This window comes from Phyllobates terribilis, unplaced genomic scaffold (genome assembly GCF_046119375.1).
Source record: "Phyllobates terribilis strain yellow unplaced genomic scaffold, ASM4611937v1 Scaffold_5__5_contigs__length_657084704, whole genome shotgun sequence".
Lineage (NCBI taxonomy): Eukaryota > Metazoa > Chordata > Amphibia > Anura > Dendrobatidae > Phyllobates > Phyllobates terribilis.
Genome location: NW_027362765.1, coordinates 299,291,237 through 299,304,995, shown reverse-complemented (window position 1 = coordinate 299,304,995; position 13,759 = coordinate 299,291,237). Strand labels below are relative to the sequence as shown.

General features: G+C 44.2%; 1 protein-coding gene across 1 annotated transcript; it reads left to right on the top strand.

Annotated features, from left to right (window-relative positions):
* Positions 1-6,089: 6,089 nt before the first annotated feature.
* On the top strand, positions 6,090-11,513 carry LOC141273059 (uncharacterized). The gene is made up of 5 exons (XM_073684397.1): positions 6,090-6,511; positions 7,479-7,574; positions 7,658-7,801; positions 7,888-8,014; positions 8,270-11,513. Exons 2-5 carry the CDS (start codon positions 7,497-7,499, stop codon positions 10,333-10,335), a joined length of 2,415 nt encoding a protein of 804 aa, XP_073540498.1. The 5' UTR covers positions 6,090-6,511; positions 7,479-7,496; the 3' UTR covers positions 10,336-11,513.
* The last annotated feature ends 2,246 nt before the right edge of the window (positions 11,514-13,759 follow it).

The following is a 13,759-nucleotide window of genomic DNA, read 5'->3' as shown; positions in this document are numbered from 1 at the left end:
CCCCGGCACATGCGCACTTAAGTACTTTACTCTGCCCTGGTCAGGGCAGAGAAGTACGCCTGCGCAGGAGCGTGATGCCAGGGACACTGTGTGGATAATGTAGGACGCGTCAGCCACACGAAGCACAGAAGGAGGACGGCATAGCAAGAAGAGAGGAGGCGTCGGATCAAGACCAGCGACACCTATCGGACCCAACCACCCTGTAGGGGAGTAATGTAGAAGGTCTTTTTCTTGTCTTGCAGGACGGATTGGGGGCATATACAGTACATTAGAATGCTGTATATCAGGGCTGAAAGGTGCTGGCCGTATCTCATATGGAACAAACCTGGTGACAGGTTCCTTTTAAGGGCCAAGCAATTTTTCATATTGTTCTTTCATTTTTTTTCCCTTTCCTTCTTTCAAAAGCCATAACTTATTTTTTATTTTTTTTTAATTTGTGGGACTAGTTATACTTTTGAATGACACCGATTTTTTTTTCTCTTTACAATTTATACTGATTGGGTTAATTAATTTTATGTTTTGATATATTGGACTTTTCTGAACATGTTGATACCAAATAATGATATTTTTATATTTCTTTATTGTCAACTGGGAAAAAGAGGGGTGATTTCAATTTTTAAAATATTTTTTTTGTGAACTTTTCACTTTGTTAGTTCCCATAGAGTATTTGAACCTTTGATCATCTGATCACTTTTGCTACATACAGCAATACCATAGTAAAAAAAAAAATCCCGACCACTGGCTGGATGTCACTGAAGCAATCACATGACAGGCACGGGCAGGGGGGGAGGGGGTGCTGTCATAGCAAGCCAATGGCTGCCCCTAATTACAGAGGCCTGATTCTGGTGCTTAAATGCCATTGACAGCTGCATTTATGAGGGTAACAGCAGTGATCGGAGGCAGATACTAACTACACTGCTCAAAAAAATAAAGGGAACACTCAAATAACACATCCTAGATCTGAATGAATGAAATATTCTCATTGAATACTTTGTATTGTACAAAGTTGAATGTGCTGACAACAAAATCACACAAAAATCATCAATGGAAATCAAATGTATTAACCAATAGGGGCCTGGATTTGGAGTCATCCCCAAAATTAAAGTGGAAAAACACGCTACAGGTGGATCGAACTTTGATGTAATGTCCTTAAAACAAGTCAGAATGAGGTTCAGTATTGTGTGTGGCCTCCACGTGCCTGTTTGACCTCCCTACAACGTCTGGGCATGCTGCTGATGAGGTTGCAGATGGTCTCCTGTGGGACCTCCTCCCAGCCCTAGACTAAAGCATCCGCCAACTCCTGGACAGTCTGTGGTGCAACGTGACGTTGGTGGATGGAGCGAGACATGATATCCCAGATGTGCTCAATCGGATTCAGGTCTGGGGAACGGGCGGGCTAGTCCATAGCTTCAATGTCTTCATCCTGCGGGAACTGCTAACACACTCCAGCCACATGAGGTCTGGCATTGTCCTGCATTAGGAGGAACCCAGGGCCAACCGCACCAGCATATCATCTCACAAGAGGTCTGAGGACCTCATCTCGGTACCTAATGGCTGTCAGGATACCTCTGGCGAGCACATGGAGGGCTGTGCGGCCCTCCAAAGAAATGCCATCCCACACCATTACTGACCCACTGCCAAACTGGTCATGCTGAAGGATGTTGCAGGCAACAGATCACTCTCCACGGCGTCTCCAGACTCTGTCACATGTGCTCAGTGTGAACCTGCTTTCATCTGTGAAGAGCACAGGGCGCCAGTGGCGACTTTGCCAATCCTGGTGTTCTGTGGCAAATGCAAAGCGTCCTGCACGGTGTTGGGCTGTGAGCACAACCCCCATCTGTGGGTTGTAGAGTCTGTCTCATGCTACCACGAGTGTGAAAGCACAACCAACATTCAAAAGTGACCAAAACATCAGCCAGAAAGCATTGGTACTGAGATTGGTCTATGGTCACCACCTTCAGAACCACTCCTTTATTGAGGGTGTCTTGATAATTTCCATTTATTGTCTATTCCATTTGCACAACAGCATGTGTAATTGATTGTCAATCAGTGTTGATTCCTAAGTGGACAGTTTGATTTCACAGAAGTTTGATTAACTTGGAGTTATACATGTGACGCACCCCTGGGCCTGTGTCGCACAGCGTTGCGCATGCAGGAGTTTACCCGGAGCCGGATCTGTTGAGGGTTGTAGTCTCGTGGCGGTGACCCGGTCCGTGCCCAGGGAGTCAGACTAAGTGGCGTTGCATTAGCGGTAGATGTTGGACGACTACGCCACCCGTTGAATGCAGCGAAGGAGCTGCTGCTGCAGGGCAGACCGCTGAGGCCGGTGGTAGGATTGTGCAGCGTGATAGTATCACCCCCAACGGGAGGGGTATGGCCTCAGGGCAGCCGACGTGGATGATGGGGGTAGCAGGAATCACTCAGAGACGATGCGGTGTAGTTCAGGGTCTTTACTGGTGATAAAGATAGACCCTCCCGGAGTACTGGCTAGCGATCGGGGCCTGGTCAGTCCTTGAGCAGATGGGATCTCCCCTGGCCAGGCGGAGTTGTAGGCCTCCCAAACTGACTGTACTCTTCTGGCTACCTTGCTAGAGGCGGGTATAAGTAGCCCACGTCCCTGAGTGTACCGTGTGGTGCTCACCCGTATGGCCGGTGACTCGGGGCCTTCTAGTGGCGTCCGCTCCACGACGGCGGTGCTGGTCCCACGCGTGTGACCGTGCCTTCGGGTTTCTTGGCCAGAGGGCCTGAAATCCCCTGCCGGGCGGTTTCTGCTGCTGGGTAAAGATTAGTCCCCACAGCCTCGAACTCCGGGTCCGGTGATAGCTTCCCTGTCATGGCGAGCTCTGCAGCTGCCAGCCCCTGACTCCTTATAGCACTGCTCCCACAGAGCTCCTGATGTTCTTTTCCTATATCTGCTTCTCTTCTGTCTCTACTTCTTCTCTACACACTAACCCTGCCTCAGCCCTAGGTTTATATAGAGGAAGTTCTTCCCCTCCCAGGACTGGGCAGGAGGTGTGGCATGCATAGGATCCCTGACCAAGAGACCTCCCACCTGCTCTCAGACGTAATATCTCTATCACTGTGGCAACCAGACCCCTGGGGTGTCACACATGCAGAATCCATGCGTTTCAATGTGCGGATGGTACCCGGGTGTGGAGTACAGGAGACTCTCCTCCAGACTCGGGTACCATAGTACCTGTAAAAAAAAGAATAAAAGAAAATAAATATATACTTACCTTCTGATGGCCCCCGGTGTCCTTGTCTCGGCTTGCCGGCAGCTCGCGGTAGACTGAAGGACCTGCGCTGACGTCATAGTCATGTGATGGGTCACGCGACCACTGACGTCGGCAGGTCCTTAAATCTACCGTGAGCTGCCGGCAAGCCGAGACAAGGACACCGGGGGCCATCAGAAGGTAAGTATATATTTATTTTTTTACATTCTTTCGGTCACACTATATAAATCCATGCCGGTTGCATGGATTTATATAGTGTGACCTAGTTGTCAAGCACTTTCCAAGTGATGCTAAAATGGCTTGGAAAAGCGCTTGTCAACCGGCATGCGGAAATGCATGAGAAGAACGCTTCACATCCGTATGTCCCTGGCAGGAAAACCCATGTACAATCCGCATGCGTTTTTTCTGCCAGGGAGATGCAGAAACGCTCAGGAAAAATCCGGAGCATTTCTGCATCATGGGCACATAGCCTTAAGGCTATGTGCCCACGTTGCGGACCTGAAGCATATTTTTTACGCTTCTCCCTGGCAGGAAAATCGCATGCGGATATTACATGCGGTTTTCCCGCCAGGTAGAAGCGTTTGTGAGGCGTCTTTGCATGCATTTCCGCATGCGTGTTATCAAGCACTTCTCCAAGCATCACTTGGAAAAGTGCTTGACAACTTGTTCAGAATGGTAAAAAATAAAAAAATAAACTTTATACTCACCTTCTGATGCATTCTCTGCCCCGTCCGGAGGCTTGAGCGGCTCACGCTGTTGTGTGCAGGACCTGCGGTGACGTCATTGAGTCATGTGGTGGGTCACATGACTCAATGACGTGGCAGGTCCTTCAGACAACAGCGCGACGGAGGGAAAACATCAGAAGATAAGTATAAACTTTATTTTATTCTTTTTTTTACAGGTTCTTTGTTACCCAGGTCTGGATGAGAGTCTCCTCTCATCCAGACTTGGGTACCATCCGCACATTGATTCCGCTGCGCTTCCGCAAAATTAATGAACATGCTGCGGATTTTTGACCGCAGCATATACGCTGCGGAAAAATCCGCAGCATGGGCATTGACATTGCGGAATGCCATTGGGGACCATGGGGTGCGGATATACATGCGTTTTTCAAGCGTTTACGCTGCGGAAATTCCGCAGCATATACGCTTGAAAAACGCTACGTGGGCACACAGCCTAAGTGTGATTTGCCTTCTTGTAGTCAAACTGACTATCTCATCAATCTCTGAAGTGAGAGGAGCCGCATCACATGACACAGGTATGCAAATCACACACATGCATCATGTGACTGCCCACAAGCGGTGACACACAGGGGGATCATGACAGTGTGCGACAGAGTTACTGCAGTTTATTGCAGCTCAGACGATCCCTTTAACAGTTGTAGTGCATGGTCTTTCTAGTAATGGTGACCGTACAGTTGTCCTCCTAAGGCCACGTTCACGCATTCAGTATTTGGTCAGTATTTTACCTCAGTATTTTTCGGCCAAAACCAGGAGTGAAACAGAGGAGAAGTATAATAGAAACACGTCACCACTTCTGTATTTATCACCCAATCCTGGTTCTGGCTTATAATACTGAGGTAAAAAAAACTTACCAAATCCTGATACTGTGAACATGGCCTAAGGATATAGTCACACCCTGCACAAAACGCACTCCCTACATGTGAATGGCGTTTCTAAAGCATATGCACGGATGACATCACGCCCCATTCAGATGAAAGGATAGTCTAAATATTCTGCAATATCAGATTGGCGGGGTCCAACCCCTATGTTGTGTAGCAGGCACAGCTCCGCTCTTTTAGGAGCATCCAATAAGACTGAGCTGCTCTAAATAGTAAGACCAGACACCGACACTACCAAAAGTATGGCGAGTGCTATACCCCTGCAGTCAGCTGGAGAGTCCCCACTTGCCTGATACTGATGGCCTAGTATAAGGGTACAGCTTAAAAAAGAAAGGCATAGAAAACTTCTTTAAGAGAATGTTCACATGGAGTTTTCTATATGGATTTTGGACCGGATCCACTTCGGGTATGTTCAGACAACCTAGTTTAAGTAGTCTAAAATAAAAATATATTTTTTTTTTATTCTTGCTATATGTAGTGTTTACCTCTAATAAAGCTAAACACACACACACACATATATATACACACACACACACACACACAGGTGTGCATATAGTTATATATAGATATGTACATATGTATGCGCACATCAATAACTATATACACACATATGTATACACACACATACTGTAATATATATATATATACACATGTGTGGGTATATATACAGTATGTGTGTGTATACATATGTGTGTATACAGTTATTGATGTGCGCATACATATGTGCATATCAATATATAACTATATGCACGTGTGTGTATATACATACAATTTGTGCATGCACGCACATCCATACAAATCCATATAAATATACACATATCTCTCCTATCTATATACATTGTGTGTGTATGGTTATGAAAACAAACCCTGTGTGTCACAAAAATGGTAGCCCATTAAATAAGGTAGCTAAAAAGTGTCTGGTCATTTACCAGTACGCACTGGTGGCTAAAGGGTTAATAGCTCAGTGATGGCTCCCTGTGTGCGGACAGCACAGCTGCCTGTAGACCAGCGCCGCTGTAACGCCATGATACTGTTACCCACCGGCACAGACCCGGCTCTGCCGCGTGACGCACCGGTACCACAGACCCGACTCTGCCGCGTGACGCACCGGTACCACAGACCCGGCTCTGCCGCGTGACGCACCGGTACCACAGACCCGGCTCTGCCGCGTGACGCACCGGTACCACAGACCCGGCTCTGCCGCGTGACGCACCGGTACCACAGACCCGGCTCTGCCGCGTGACGCACCGGTACCACAGACCCAGCTCTGCCGCGTGACGCACAGGCCCAGTCCGGCTCCTGGCGGCACAGACACACTGCCCCACTACACGCACGGTGCCGGTATACTCGTACAGAACAAAGAGCTGTGATTGTGAGAGCTGCCCCGTGGAGCTCTGCACATGACAGCACCGGCAGCCCGGAGTGAGATCCCAGCACTGCCCACCTCAGTGACCGATCACATGACTTGACATCATCAATGTCGTCCCCTGTTATTGTCTATGGGGCCATGATGCTTGGGGGAGAGGTGGCCATTTTCTTGTGGCTCATAGTATGTCCATAGGAGGCTCCCAGAATCCCCTGTGCTTCCTGATGTCCACATCCAGTTTGAGGGGAGATATTTTTTGTTGTGTGGATTCATTACTTTGCAGGATACAAGGTAAGAAACAAGAATAGGAGGGGGGCTCATCTTTATTATATGGATGCCCAGCAGGCTGCAGCACATAGGGAAGAGGGGGCTCAGTGCTGGCCATAATGAATTACAGGTGGGAGGCCCCCTATACAGACAAGTGAATGTCTGGGGCTGGTTACAGGGTGGTCGCCTGCAATGCCCCCAATCCCCTGCTGTGGATTAGAGCCCACTCATGGTGTCCCTGGTGACCCAGTTACTAGCCCTGACCACTCACCGATGGCCCAGATTGTGCATGCAGCAGGGCATCTGGACACTAAAAGGATTACAAAGGGTTTTACAGTTCCCATAATACCTCTGTGGGCTCAGGAGTGAATTGCATGTTCCCTGGAGGCTTAGGGGTTATTAGAAGTGTCCTCCAGGGTTTCCTGTGTCATCTTTAGGGGTTAATTATATTGCATTTTGGGGAAATCTCTGGTGGCCGGGGTGTCTCATTCATTGTGTGAATTAGGGGTTAGGGTCATCTCTGGTCTCTCCCCACCCAGCAGGGATCTGGGTAGCAGTCATTCTCAGGCTTCCTCTTCCCGCAGTGACACAGAGATCAGTAAGTGGGTGATTGTCAGTGCTCACACCATGGTCCGTAGCTGTCAGAGCCCTTCCTTATAATCACTTAGTCTGTAATAATCGACCCTTGTATGTGCTGTCCTCTACACCTCAGCCCAGCAATGCATGTCCCAATCACTGCGCATACAATATATTGAATGATTCTCCCACAACAAAGCATGCTGGGAGATGTAGTTGTCAGTGCAGTGAGCAGATCTCCCTGGAGAAATGTTAGTTTAGGCCCTGCTGTCTGTGGAAGTTACAAGTCCCCTTTGCCATATAAGAAGACCCCAGAATTATAAATGGGCTGCTGGGGGAGGTGGATATAGAATTTGTATTGGGGTCTAGACGCTTCTAGTTACACCTCTGACACCTGGTGAAATTTCTAATACAGTGTCGCCAAGCACAAATAATGGACGAATTTGAGGAAGAGATGACTAACAAGATTCTGCACCTCACCCTAGAAATGATCTGCTTGCTGACTGGTGAGGTGAGGCATTCTGGGAATCCTAATTTTACCAAGCACATGACATTTCTAATGTATGTAGTGATGATGGGTCTCTCCACATGTAGGACTGCACTGTAGTGAAGAAGACATCTGGTGAGTGCGTGACCCCCATAAAGGAGGCTTCATCTGACTTGCCATTACATAAGAAAAGCAATGAGCAGAAAATCCTGGACCTCACCAACAAGATTATTGAGCTGCTGACTGCAGAGGTGAGCACTGTTTGGATATAATGGGATATTGTACAGTAACACAAGGGTTAATGTATCTGGATGATGACTGTATCATTGTGTGTTAGGTTCCTATAAGGTGTCAGGATGTCACTGTCCATTTCTCCATGGAGGAGTGGGGGTACATTGAAGGACACAAGGATCTGTACAAGAATATCATAATGGAGATTCCCCACCAGCCCCCAACATCACCGGGTAAGAGGAAGTCCATCTCTGATTTGTAGAACTGCATTAAATAATGTACATTGGGTATTATAGCTTGGTTTGTAAAAGAACAATGGAGTCCTTCATGTCCATCTCCCAGAAAACACAACACCTTTCTTATATTTTTCACTGTATAACTTGGAGAAAACCCAGCCACAGGCACCCTCAATGATGTTTTGTTTTTATTTGAAGACATAGAAATATATTAATGTTTGTTCTTGTTTTTTTTTTGTTTTTTTTTTTTAGATATTTCTGGGAATAAAAAGTCTTCTAAAGGACTTCATGACTTCATCTCTTCTTCAAAGTCAATAAAGAAGCCGATCAGATCATTAAAACCAAACCAGAAGCCTAAAACGATAATACTAGAGGAAGGACATTCTTCTGATTCTGATCATATACGATCGAGTGGTCAAGAACATCTTAGTACCAATTATATATTCACTGATGATGCACAACTATGTCCACCTTCTCTTAGGAAAAAAGAAACAGCCTCATGTTTCATAGATAACAGCCTTCATATACCCACACATATACAGAACCTATCTAGTATGGAGGAATCCATTTCAAGTCAAGACAGCCTCTCAGATGTTTATATTCATACCTCTGGTTATCCATCTATCCATATCAAGGAAGAATCATCATGGGATGAAGAAAATCTTATTTACATACCTACAGATGATGTACAATATCCATCTAACCACATGAAGGAGGAACTAGTCTCATGGGAAGAAGAAGAGCATTTCAACAATGGCTTATATACTCCAACAGACAGAACACAACCCTATCTATCTACTCATATAAGCATGGAATCAATCTCATTTGACGAGTTAGCCTATAACATGGGCTATAACCAGTTTCCCAAGTATCAAAGAGCTCCTATGAGCCAGAAACTGTATGAATGTACTGAATGTGATGAGTATTTCCTAAGCAGTTCTCAGCTTCTCATCCATCAGAGATTACACTATAGACAGAAGTCCTACAACTCTGCTGAAAAGGACAACATAGTCCATCAGGGGAAAATTCACTGCAATGAACGACCTTTCCAGTGCTCGGAATGTGGCAAGCAATTCCTTGAAAAAGGGAAATTAGTCCGTCATATAAAGTGTCACACTGGGGAGAAGCCATATGCATGTTCACAATGTGATAAAAGATTCCTTGAGAATTGGAAGTTAATCCGGCACCAAAAAACACACATGGGAGAGAAGGCATACTGCTGTTTTGAATGTGGAAAACAATTTTCAGAGAAGGTTAAGTTAGTCAATCATCAAAGAATTCACACAGGACAGAACACTTTTATCTGCTCAGAGTGTGGAATAGATTTTATGGATAGGTCATCACTTCTGGTCCATCTGATGGAGCACACTGGAGGGAAACCTTTTCAATGTTTCGAGTGTGGAGCACTTTTTGGTTCTAAGTCTTCACTCTCTCAACACAAGATGATTCATTCCAGAGAACATCATTATCTTAGCTCTGAATGTAGTGAGCAGCTTAATAATTTCCTTGAACCTTCTGAGACCAGGAAAAATGAAATGAGAGATAAAATCCACGAGTGCTCTGAATGCAGAAAGTGTTTTTCAAGCAATTCTTTACTCATCATCCATCAACGATCTCATACAGGGGAGAAACCTTTCAGATGTTCAGAATGTGGGAGATGTTTTGCCATCAATGCTCAACTTGTGAAGCATCTAAGGACTCATACAGGCGAGAAGCCATTTGAATGTACTGAATGTGGAAAAGGCTTATCATCAAATGCTGAGCTTGTTGCCCACAGGAGAATCCACACGGGAGAGAGACCTTATAAATGCAGTGAATGCGGAAAATGTTTTAGTATGAAGTCATCATTGACAGAGCATGTAAGAATCCACACAGGAGAAAAACCCTATCTATGTCCTGAATGTGGAAAGTGTTTCGCTGGGAAATCAACTCTGCTTAAACACAAGAAGATCCATAAAGAAGTGAAGGAACACATTTGTTCCCTTTGTGGGATGTGTTTCATGGATAAGTTCTCATTTGCCACACATAAGAGAACTCACCAGATAATGGACAAGGAGATCAAGCTATACATATGTTCCGAATGTGGCAAATGTCTAAGACACAAGTCTTCCCTTGTTATACACCAGCGAAGTCACACAGGGGAGAAGCCGTTTGCTTGTCTAGAATGTGGCAAGTGTTTCATAAGTCAGTCCAAACGGGCGGCCCATCGAAGAATCCACACTGGAGAAAAACCTTACGAGTGCTCTTTGTGCAGGAAGCGGTTTAGACTTTCTTCACATCTCAGTAGACATAACAAAATCCATGTACAGAAGAAATAAGTTGTGTTAGGCTATGTGCACATGACGTCTTTTAAAATGAGGCAAACCAAACAAGTTTTTCAAGCAGGAGATGATTCAGGAAACTTGAATTATTTTTTTTTACTGAAGCGTCTTTTGTGTCATTTTCTGTTTCAGCCACCGGTGTTTTTTTTGAGAATATTCCCATCATTTTTGTGAAGTATTTTTTACTGTCATTTTTCTCACTCTGTTGAGTAATAATAATAATAATAATATTAATAATTTTATTTATATACCGCCAACATATACCGCAGCACTTTACAATTGAATAATGAAAAAGCATTTTTTTAAAGCAAAAAAAACGATAGCAAAAGGCTCAAAAAATGTCCAGTTGTCTTCCAGGCGTCCTTTGAGCCTTCTCATTGACTTGTATCATAAAGTACAGAGCGTCGGCCGGGCAGAAAATTCCAGAAGAATGAACGTCACTTATTTTAAACGCTTTGCGTTTTTAGAAACATAAAGTGGTTAAAAGACGTTTAAAAGCCTGAACATATGTACAACAAGTTGTTTTTTTTACATAGAATTGCATTCTTTTGGACGGTGGTTGATAGATTTTTCAGCTGGTTTTCCACCTAAAGAAGATATTGTATGCACATGCCCTTGGATATAGAGATAAAATCATGTTTCCATGTACAAGTCAGCATCTAGAAGGAAAGCCATCTAAGCTAAATCTAAATGATCTTTCTTTTGGATGTTCACTATTACACCTTAGAAGTCATCCATCTGATGAATGGTCCATTGAAGAGAAACTACCACTTTGTCCAGGCTGTTACTAGGATAGAAGCTGAAATATAGTGATAGAAAAGAACTGACTGTAGAATTTTGTGTAGCACTGATGAGAGAGGCGGACAAAGAAACTTGAAATGTTGACTAAACCTAAGAGGAATCCCCTGCCAATTATCGAAAGCAGGGTGTTTTTTTTTTGTTTTTGCATGGTGACCATCAAACATAGAGAAGTGCAGAAAATCCAATGATTGTTTTTTATTGTACTGTAAGATTGCCTGCTCATCGGGAAATTTACTGTATATATAACAGATATCTGAGATTAGCCCATTTCATCGTCATGCGGGATTGGCTTGGAGGTACAGCATGATGACACCTTATTAATACTAATACTATTACTAAAATAAAGTTTCTGTAGCCAAATAGTAATAACAATAAAATACTGTGCCGCCTCTTCTTCTCGAGCTGTCTGTGACTTCCTGCATCGGCACCAGAATTGTTATTTAATAGGGAATGCACGTTTTTGTGAAAAACACCCAAGTAGTGAAAGGTCCTCTCTAATAGGTGACATGTTAGTGGCATCTAGGCACGGGAGTTGAGAAACACTGTTTTTCTGTATCTGTAATTGACTCAGTAACAGTAGTGACCATAAGACCAACCATGATCTAGACCAGGAGTGTTCAGTCTGTGGCTCCCTAACCAACTGGCCATAGACTTCTGTGTATTCCATGTATTTTCTCTACAGTAAAAATATCTTTGTACCATTTTGGCCAGTGGATGAAAGCAGAAAAAAATTGAGTCCTCTGAGGTTATTTTTTAATATCTAACTGAAAAGGTTATGTCATATAACAAGCTTTCCATGCCATGTATCTTCATCAGATATAGTTACACATCACAGCACACAGGAGTTGTGCAGTAATGAAGCGAAGCAGGAAAGATTGGAGCAGCTCATAGATAAGGCGTGTGAGAGTTTTATTGTTCACTGTTTAACATCGGGTCCCTGGTTCAAAGAGTTGTAGAAGTTCCAATCAGTGGGCCATAAAACTTTCACACTTTCCTCATCTACATATGTATGGGACTAGTGTTAAATTACACCTGATAATGACACCTTAGTAGTCTCTAAGCTTTCTATTTCTCATCACCTTATCAGCTCGCCATTAAACGGTGTTGACCACTGTGCACTTTATAGCACTCCTGTAAGAAGTAGATGAGATTAATCGGTAGACATACCGTGTGGGCAGCTATATTTCTCGTAGATTTATGGGGATAGTCAAACACTTTGCTGGTACAGCAGTTTACAATGTAGAGAGGCACATTTATGGAGGGTCTGTTTCTTTCTGGACCGCGATCATCAGAGAAGAGGACTCCTATTCTGATAGGTTGGAGTCTTGGAAATGAAGTTGTCACCTATAGGACATTTAAGATATATACTGACCTTAGTACCATCTGAGACATTCATGGCATTATTTTTATTTTATCCCTCTGGATTGATTCAATCTCATATTGTGACCCTCAGACTAGAAGAATTTGCTATTTCTGTCTAGATCATAGACAATGTTAAGCTTCGAAAACTGTGAGTGAAGAACCTAAAATGACCATAGATAATATTCATAAGAGCATTGCAGCAAGACTTCCCTACTCCAGGCAGACCCCAACTTATAAACATCCAATTTACGTACTATTCCTAATTACAAACGGAAGATGATAATCTAATATTTAATCTTTCACCTCTACGGCCACCTTGCTGCTCATCATCCTGTCCTTTTTCCGCAATCACAAGCTGCATTTCCAGCCTCATCACTATAGTACAGGACTTCGTGCTGCCTCGAGGCTTCAGAGGTCACTGTGTGTTATAAGGTAGTGATGTGGGTCGCAACCTTATGATGTGCAGTGACCTCCGACAGTGGAAAGAAGAGGACTGGTTGGCGAGGCGGCTGTGGAGGTGACCGATGAGGTCAGTTCTGGTTAAAAAAAAAAACAACTAATACTTCTTCCGTTGTCCGATTCTCTTTCCGCCGTGGAAGCTCCAGCCTTTTCACAATAGGCCCAGAAATCACTGTCCGTCATAAGGTCGCACTTCACCAACTTACAACCTGCAGTGACCTCCTAGGCTGGTGAAGAACCTGGAGATTCGGCACATTGGTGAAAAGAAGTTGACCGGACGGCAGGCATAGGGGCAGCTGGAGAGGTCAGCAATGAGGTATTCATTTTTTTCTTTTTTCGTCGAACCTGTTCCAACTTACATGCAAATTTGGGTTACGAACAAATCTACAGAGCTTATCTAGTTTGTAACATGGGGACTGCCTGTACATACAGGATACTTTGAGGCAGGACCCCTAGATCCTAGGTTCCGATTTTTGAAGTGTTAGTATACAAATATAATATCTTTGAATATAATATCTTCGAAAATATTTAGAAGATTACTTATATTTAGAAAATATTGGCCTATTGACCTGATGCGAAAAAAAAAGTCAGTTGTCCTTATTGAAGAGAACGTTATTCAGGATACCAAAGTGTTTTTGGAAAGTTTGGGATATCCTGAAGACCGGCGTACCACCTCAGAATGCACTGGCAGCGACGACTTCTGAATTTCACACAAAACATGCAATTTCACTGTACACGCAATCCAGAGTCACTGTGGGTTTGAAGCTGCGTGTTATGCAGCGTCAATCCCACAGTGGCT